At 45.3% G+C, this 9,493-nt stretch overlaps 1 protein-coding gene across 1 annotated transcript in view; it reads right to left on the reverse strand.

Annotated features, from left to right (window-relative positions):
• The window catches only part of LOC129146272 (BOLA class I histocompatibility antigen, alpha chain BL3-7-like), a 3,344-nt gene extending 2,121 nt beyond the window's left edge, over positions 1 to 1,223 (reverse strand). The window contains exons 1-2 of the mRNA XM_054698101.1: positions 1,057 to 1,223; positions 560 to 708 (exon numbers count right to left, since the gene is read on the reverse strand). Of these exons, the coding sequence (XP_054554076.1) occupies positions 560 to 708; positions 1,057 to 1,174 (267 nt within the window). The 5' untranslated portion in view covers positions 1,175 to 1,223. The remainder of the gene's footprint in view (positions 1 to 559; positions 709 to 1,056) is intronic.
• Positions 1,224 to 9,493: the final 8,270 nt, after the last annotated feature.

Consider the following 9,493-nt stretch of genomic DNA (forward strand, 5'->3'; position numbering starts at 1 on the left):
TTGGGGATCTGAGGTGGTAAATCAGAAAACTCACTTTATGTTTCCTCCATGGACACTGAAGAATCCTCATGAGACCATCCTCACAATGGACAAGACAACTAGTGTGGCAGGAAAAAGCATAAAATGTAAAAAACAGGTTAATCTGGGGAATCTGTGAGATTCTCCTATTCCTTAGAAATCCTAGAATGAGGATGAAAACCCGGGTAGGATGAAGCAGAGGGAGTGGAACACCGACTTTTATTCCTGACCTGGGTGGAAGTGAATGACACAGAAAAGCAGAATCACATAACTGAAAATGTTCTCAGACCAGAAACAAGACTGAGAGAAACTCGTGGTTCTCAAACAGGCTCCTGGTCTAAAGAACCCGGTGACGTGTGAGGTCAGGGACTGTCTGTCTTTCTCAGGAGAGACGGGACCCTTCACTGTCCTTCAGGAGAAGCCGGAGTCTCTGGGAGTCTCTCGTGCAGACATGAAACCCAGGGGAGTCCCCCTCGGGACTAGAGAGAGGACTCATTTCCCGCAGTGACTCCAGGCAGGGGGGGACGGGAGGCCTCCAGGCCCTCTTACCCGTGCGCTGCAGTGTCTCCTTCCCGTACTCCAGGAATCTGCGCAGCCACTCCACGCACCTGACCCCCACATAGTTCCTGAAGTGCTCTGCCACACCCTGGGCCTCCCACTCTCGCCAGGTGATCTGAACAGCCGTGTCCGCTGCGGTCCAGGAGCGCAGGTCCTCGTTCAGGGCGATGTAATCGGCACCATCATAGGGGAACTGGCTGTATCCCCGGAGGAGGAGCCCTCGGGCCCCACGTCACAGCCAGACATCCTCTGGAAGGTGTGAGAGCCTGTCCCCTCCCGCGTCACCCTGAGATTACCCTGCCTGCACCCACCCTGAATAAACTAAACAACGAATGAAACCGGGTGAAAAGTCCCGCCTGACTGTTCCCTGGGACCTGGGCAGGTTGCGGAGAAGCCTGGAGGGGGAGACCCTGAGCGACGCCCCCCCCCCGTCCGTGGGGATGGGGGTGCTGACCTGGCCCGGACCCGCACCAAGCTCACCGGTCTCACTCTGGTTGTAGAGGCCGCGCAGGGTGTCCAGCTGCGCTCGGAACCTCAGTGTGTTGTCCCTTTGGTGCTGCTTCTCCTCGTCCTGCTCCTCCTGCCAGACCTGCTCCATCCAGGGCGCCCGCGTCTCCACACTCTGGCCCTGGGAGAGTCGCTGTTGAACCGCCGAACTGCGTGTCGTCCACGTACCCCACGGCGATGAAGCGGGGCTGACCGCGGACCAGGCCGGGACATCGCGGTGTTGAAAAGCCTCATGGAGTGGGGGCCTGGGGGGCGGGAGGGGAGACCCCGGCTATTCTTCTCCCCTTCAGGGGCTCGAGTCCCAAGGGGCGCCCACGAGACAGAAAGCGGTGAAAGATGAGTGAGAGTGAAAAGCGGCTGCGGGACGAACATGGCCGGGACTCGGGGGCCAGAGGAGGCTGGGTTTCGGGGGGACGAGAAAGGGGCCAGGACGGGGCGGGGCCGAGGTGGGGGGACAACTAGGGCGGCGGCGAGGTCGCGCCTTTCCCACGCCCGCCCGCGCCCTCGCCCCGCCTCTGGGAGCCCTGTCCCCTCCGACCCCGCACTCACCCGCCCGCCGGTCTCCCTCGGCCGCGGCCCCCGCGAGCAGGAGCAGAGGAGGGCTGCGCCCCGCATCCCCCAGACGCGCCCCCACCCGGCTGGGGAGACGGAGTCCCGGCGGCTGGGCGGGCGGGGGCTTTGGAACGGGAGCCGCGGGCTGCTGATTGGCTGCTCTGGAGACCTCCAGGCAATGGGGAGTGAGCCCTGGGGTGAGTCACCAGTATCCAGGCAGGAGGACCCGCCCAGGTTGTGAGAAGTGAAACTGGGGAGATGAGGAAACCCCAACAGTCACCTTCCAGCCCCAGACAGCGCCCTGGGGACTGAGACTTTGAGAGCCACACCCCGAGACCCTCCTCTCCTGCACCGTCTCCTGAGTCACACCGTCTCCCGAGTCCAGGCCCAGGAACCGGGTCCAGCGATTCTCAAACCTTTTTCTTTCAGGATGTCTCTACAGTCTCACAAATTAAGGATCCCATGTATAATTTTATGGGCTATACCGTTAAACATTTACTTTACTAGAATAAAGGCGCTTTTAAGATGGAATTACTTCTTTACTTTTAGAATATTAATAACCAATGTATGCTAACAAAGCATTTTTAAGAAAATAACTAAGTTTTACCTTAGCAAATGCCAAAATTAGTGAAAGGCAAATGGTGTCTAAGTGATGTTATAAAAATAGTTTTGACCTCCTGGATCCCGGAAAAGGTTCTCGGTGACCTCAAGGATTCCACAGACCGACTCTGGAATGCTTCTCAGTGAACCAGGGAGAGTCTCCCAAGTGTCCTCTGCCAGCATCCATCTCCTTGGTTGGATTTCCTATTTCCAAAGTTTTTCTTAGAGTTTGCCCCTGTACTCCCTGGAAGAGAACTCATTTCAGAGATGATGAGAGAGAGTCTTCAGTCTGAGAAGGGAGTTGGAGAGACAGGTGCTTCCCTTTGGAACTGGGACAGTTTAAGTCCGAGGCACCAGACCCACTGATAATCTTTGATTTTGTTTTTCACCTGCTTAGTATGTATTTCCATCCAGGACCTCACCTCCTCTTAAGAGAGATAATATTGGCCCCTTGACTTTACATGTGTTTAATGCATTTGACTTGATGCTCCCAAAGCATGAAGAGCTGTGCTGTCAAACAAAATGTCTGGAAGAAAAAATGTTCTATATATGTACTGACCAATATGGTGCCTCTAACTATTGAACACTGAAATGTGGCTCATGAGCTGAGATGTTGCATATTTAACTATGTATCATTTAAATTAAAAAGCCATATGTGACTAGTACTACCATATAGACAGTACATATCTAGAATGTCTCTAGCTTTCAGTATCTGCCCCCCAATACTTTGTTGTATAATAAAATAGTATAATAAAAATAATGTATAATAAAATTATCTTCTTGTGGAAATCATGAATTTTCTACAGGGTTTAAGTATATCCTTAAAATTATGGCATGTCCAAATAGTTTAATTAACATGTATTTTAACAACAGAGAGAGAGGTGCAATCCCAAATCTGAATACAAACTCTGTCAAATCCCTGAATGACCACTAAACTGTGCTGAGGTGTGGGACACTCAAGAGAAACTGCTGGAAACCAGAAAGAACTTAGAGGGCGTTGTACCCTTGAGTGACAGACTCATCCTGGTGCAATCTGTGATTCTGCACCTATGACTCATGACTTCCCCGATCCACACAAGCTCAGAGAACCAGAAAGAAAAATCTTACTGACTTGAGAATCAAACATCAGATTTCGTGGCAGCCTTTGGGTATTTGAGGACACCAGGAATAAGATAACCAACAAGGTGAGTGAATGCCAACATCTGGGTAGACACTGTCCAAAACCTTAGTTGACCATTGAATCGCATGGAGACAAAAACCTGGGTTGACCATTGAATCACATGGAGACAAGTCAAACCCTTCAAGACCTAGGATGAAAATGCAGCAAGTAGAGACTGAAGCAACAGAGCAGAAGCCCAGCTGTGCACACTGCAGGGGCAGATTTCGCCTGGTTCAGGCAAATGTCCAACTTCATGGGGCAAAGAAAAGGAATCCCCAGAAAAATAAGAGTCCAGATGTGTTTAAATCTTATATCTTTCACGTATTTAGATTTAAGCCTGTTTTCTTCATGGTGCTTGTTTGAATAAAGCCTGACTATTCCTCTACAAGGTATGGCATAATTTTCTTTCTTTGACAAAAGGATATAAATATTTAGTGGCCAGATTGATAGACAGTAGAAGTTTTTCAAATCTTCACAGTGTTTTTATATACTCAAGAGGTCAAGACCAATTTCCCTCCTGTGATCCCCGGACTTGCTGGCTCCCTGCTCATGAGGAGGTGGGTGCCTTTGTTACTTCACAGGAGGCTCAAAAGGCTCCACGATCTCCTGCTTGATCTCTCCTGCTCCTCTCTGGGGAAGACATTTGCTGTGCTGCGTGTGGCACTCAGATAAGGAGATGCTCACATGGTGAGGAACTGAAGCTTTTCTAGCAGCCACATGGATGAGTCTTTATGAAGATCCTTCCATGTCCATCAAGCCTTTTCTTCGGCCTGACATCGTGATTGCAGCCTCGTGAGACCCCGAGCTGGAACCACCACTGGGGTACAGGCCAGAGGTGTGGAGGGTGAGAGGATTCACCAGAGACAGAGTGGGGAACAGAACAGGGAGACTGACTGAAATACACTGCTGAGGGCAGCAGTGGGCAAGACAGGAGAGGTCTGCTGTGCCATGTGGGTAGTTTCCTGGCCGGGGATCAAACTTGTGCTGCAGAGGCTGTGGAGAGCTTCATAGGTTGTATCTTAAACCCTTGCACAACCAGGGAGGCCCATAAATAATAAAATCTTAAACAACAAAAGAAGTCTGGAAAAAGAAGTTATGAGTGTGGAAGACCTGGGCTTGGTTCCTAGGTCTGTGTCATGCTAAATATGGGAACTGTTCCACTCTTACCTGTAAAATGGGCTAAACAGAGTCTTGGTTGTCTGCCTCACACAGGTGATAAGAGGATTATGCTTAAACTTACAGTAATGTAGAGTGAACTATATATTGCTTATAAGAAATGAAGTTTCAATATAAAGACACATTGAAAATAAATTTATGGAAAAAAGATAATCTATGATGATAGACATCATAAGGAGATTGGAGTGGTTCTATTAAAAATCAGCCATAAAAGATTTCAAAATAGAATTCATTGGCAGATATAGAGAACTCCTCATGGTGATAAAATCTAACAGAGTGAGAAACTTCAGAGTACAGATAGAAAGGAGACACGGTTGCCTGGATGGGGTATGGAGAGAGGATCAAATATAAAGGTGCAGCTATTGCCAAGAGCTAAGACATGGAAACAACCTAAATGCCCAAAACCAGATGTCTGCATCAAGAAGATGTGCTATATTACACAAGGGAATACTACTCGCAATCAAAAAAGATAAAGATGCCAGTTGCAGTAACATAGATGGAGCTGGAAGGGATTATGCTCAGTGAAAAATAAGTCAGAAGGAAAAGGAAAAATACTGGATGTTTTACTTAGAGGAGGACATAGGAAACCATACAAGGGATGGGTGAAAAAAGACAAAACTAGCAGCAAAGATACATTGGAGACATTCATCTGGGGAGGAAGAGCAGCAGAATCTGTTGGTGGATGTTCCCGGGTGTCCTGGTGGAGGCACTTTCATGGGACAACACCTGAGAGGAGAAATCAAACATTGTATAAAATGAAGAACAATGTAAAAATACATAAATAAATTTCAAAAAAAATATAAAGGAGCAGGAGACATTTTGGGATGAGGGGCTGCTTGCAGTCTGTGTTCTATGGTAGTTCCAGGATTATATTTATTTAGAATATTCATTTATCTGTCTATTTATCTATTATTTATATTTACCTAACTGTCCATCTAAAATTGGTAAATTTTATTTCATGTAAAGATCTTAAGAAATAAAAGCAGGGAGAAAGAAGACAAAGTTAATACACTAGAGTGAATTAAAAACAGAGAATTCATTGCTAGGAGTTCTGTCCCAAGGAATGTTAACGGATTTCTTCCAGGCCTTGGGAATGACAGTAGATAATAACTCACACATTACAGCAGTAACTAGCAACAGAGACATGCAGAGTACTTTTTTTGAGGCTTGTCTTAACATATTGAACAGATATGATGCTTACATTTTTTGTTTTATACTTTTATTTGGCTTGTGTTTATTTTGTTTAACATATATATTACATGAATAACATCACGGTGGTTAAATAGAACTATATTGCTGTAAATTTCCTATATGTTATGGGATGTAGTTCCATTAAGTAGATATTGAAAAATGAAAGATAAAGTATTACAACAATAAAAGTTACTGAAATAAATATATTTAAAGCACATGAAGAATTAATTTCACAGAAAAATATTTCCTTAAATCAAAGAAAGGTAGAAAATGATAAAATGGAATGAAAAAGTTGTGAGACAATGAAAAATAACAATCAAAACGACAGACAAATCTAACCATATCAAATACCGGATGGTCTCACTCATAGCAGGAATTAGAAAATCTAAATAATGGACCAGGAAAAAGACTACTTATAATAAAGTAAAAATCAAAAACCAACAAGCAACTATAAACCAGAGACACACTGTGGGGCGGGGGCGTGAGGAGGGAGGGATTAGGGTCAAAAAAAGGGGGGCGGGAATTGTACGGGGAATATAACAAGATGAAAATGCATACATTGTGCAAAAATGAAAATGAAAAATGATGTAAAAATAGATAAAATAATAATAAAAATAAAGAAATTAGGCACTGCCGGCGCCATGAGATGTGGCCCCCTGAGCGCCCAGCTTAGTGGCCTTAGAGGCTTGCTTGGGTCAGGCAGAGTCCAGACCCCGCCAGGAGGACGCGCGCATGTGGCTGGGCTCAGGGACCTTCGCCGCTGGCCTCGTAGTGATCATGGTGCTGGGTCGCGCTGTTCCTTTGGGGTTTCTCCACGGCCCCAAGTTTGTTCTGCTCCTAGAACTGAGCACCTAACAGAGCCCCAGTGCCCGAACCCACAGCCGGCGTGCAGCTTCCGACTGAACCAAGCTCCCACCACCCGTCCTCAGTAAAGTTGTTATTATACAAAAAAATAAAAAAATAAAAAAATAACTAAATCCCTAAAAGCCTGTGATTCTCTGGACACATATTAAAAACTAGAACAAACAACAAATGTTGGCGAATATGTGGAGATAAAGGAACTCTCCTGCACTGCTGGTGGGAGTGCAAACTGGTCCAGCCACTATGGAGAGTTGTGTGGAGATTTCTACTAAAGATAGAGCTTCCATATGATCCAGCAATTTCCACTCCTAGGTATTTACCCAAAGGACACAGAAACATTAATTCCAAAGGGCACCTGCACCCCTATGTTTACAGCAGCACCATTTACAATAGCTAAGCTTTGGCAACAACCCAAATGCCCAAAATAGATGACTGGATCAAGAAGATGTGGTACATATACACCATGGAATATTACTCAGCATTCAAAAAAGATAAACTCATGCCATTTGCAGCAACTTGGATGGAGCTGGAAGGGATCATGCTCAGCAAAATAAGCCAGAAAGAAAAAGAAAAATACCAGATGGTCTCACTCATAGCAGGAATCTAGAAAACCTAAATAAGGGACCAGGAAAAAGACTAATTGCAATAAAGTAAAAATCAAAATCAGGGCCTCCCCAGTGGCGCAGTGGTTGAGCGCTGGGTTGCCAAGCTGCTCGCAGCCTCTGCAGTGCCAGTTGGATCCCCGGCTGCTCCCCAGCCACCGCACAAGGATCCCACATGGCAGCGCAGACCTCTCCTGCCACCCGCTGCTCCCCTCAGCAGTGTACTTTGGTCCTTCTGCCTGTTTTGCTCCCTGCTCTGGCTCCGGTTAATTCTCTCACCCTCCCGCTCTTCTGACTGTACCCAGTGCTTATATAAATAAATAAATAAATCTTTAACAACAACAACAACAAAAATCAAAATCAACAAGCAACTATAGACCAGAGACACACTACAGTGGGGGCGGGGGGAGGAGAAGGGGGATTAGGGTCAGAATAAGGGGGTGGGAATTGTATGGGGAATACAACCAAAAAGAAAATGCATACATTATACAAAAATGAAAAATGATGTAAGAATTATATAAAATGTTGTAAAAAGCCTGTGATTATCAGATTGGACAATATCAAGGAGATTTGTATTCTATGTGTGTTAGAAAGACTTTCTATACAAACAAATATAGGTTAAAATTGAAAGGGTGAAAGGATATGCCAAGGAAATAGAAAGCAGAACCACAAACCTTTACTTTCATTGCAGGAGGCGGCAGGAGCAAGGCCTGAGGGACCCAGACAGCAGGTCCCTGCCTCTCTGTCCAGGAGGGAGGGGGAGAGCAGAATGTGGGGGCCACAGTGGATCTGTCCCTTCCCCAGACCTCATCACTTCCCTTAGGCTCCTGACCCAGACTAACAACTTCTCCTAGATGATCCTGGAGGGGAGGGTTTTAGACCCTTCCTTCCATCTGGAGAACATTAGGTTGAAACAATCCAACCTCAAAAGAAATCACTGAAAATAGTCAACCTTTCACAGGCTAACACTGCTAAATATACAGCTCATGCATTATTATGCCCATAGTTGCTCCTTCTCGTCAAAAATGGACTTCTGACCAGGGGATGAGGATGAGGTAGGAGGAGAAAACTCCTTCCTGCCACATTATCCAACAAGCATTACTGGTGATATGTTGGAACGCACCAGTGTTGGAAGCCAGAGGAGGAAGGTAAATCTCAGTGGAGGCATTACCATGTCTAAGCGAAGAATTTATCCCTGATGAAGGTTGATCAAAACTGGAATTAGACTAAATATTTATTTAGCCTCATTACTTCCAAACACCTTACTAAGAGATTTCTCTTCCATTCTCTCTTGTAATCCTCCAAAGAGTCCTTTCCTTTCCTACCATTGGTCACTGGTCTTATCATCAGAGCTAGATTACTAAGACCATGGGAACAGGAACCAGGTCTTTTGTTCTCTTAATTCTTTTCGCTTGATATTTTGTCCAAACATCACAGCACAAAACACAATACTGGGAGGAACAGCCAACACTGGTTGATTGATTAGTTCCTCTAGTCAGCGATTTTCCTCCCCTCTGAAAATACTCTCCTCCTTTAGCTTTTCTATCTTTAACAGTTATATGCATAGCCTACTTCTTGCCCTTAACTTTGGGGTCTTCCTTCCCTCTGTGAGAAATGCCTCTTCCATCGTTCTTTGCAGACATCACCTATTTGAAAACAATATAACTTGGTGGCTGGGTGGCGGACTTGTAAGAACAAGATCCACAAAATAGCCATGTGACATTGGGCACATTAACACTTTGTGTCTGTTTCCCTTCAGTGAAATGGTACTAAAAATAAATAATTCTAGAATTGTTGTAAGAGTTCTTGTAAAGAGTTGAAATAGAAAGAGTTGATTATCATAGAGTTAAAACCTAATTAAAGACAAAGCACAACATCTCAAACTTAAAGTCAAACTGCAGAGAATATTTGGGAGAGAAGAAAATAAGTTCTCACCAAATGATAGCTGGTAGGGTATTTGGATTGTAGGCAAAAGAAATTGCATTTGACTGGTTGAAACCCCCAAGCCCACACCAAATGTTATTTACTAGCGTTCTAACTGGCTCAGAGGTAACCAGTCAACATTCGGAAGGATGGCCATACAGGGATCTCAAGTGTTGAAATTCATTTAAGATATCCTGGGGGATGTACTGGGATGATTTTGATCCAACTGTCTTCCATTCTGATCTTGGTCTAGAAAATCTGGGTTATGTCTTTTCTTTTAAGAAGAAGAAGGAGTGGAAAAGTACATGATTAACAGTCACCAAAGATCATGTGGAATGGGGCAGGG

The sequence above is a fragment of the Talpa occidentalis genome, unplaced genomic scaffold (assembly GCF_014898055.3).
Source record: "Talpa occidentalis isolate TD23 unplaced genomic scaffold, MPIMG_talOcc4v2.1 talOcc4.2, whole genome shotgun sequence".
NCBI classification, from domain to species: Eukaryota; Metazoa; Chordata; class Mammalia; order Eulipotyphla; family Talpidae; genus Talpa; species Talpa occidentalis.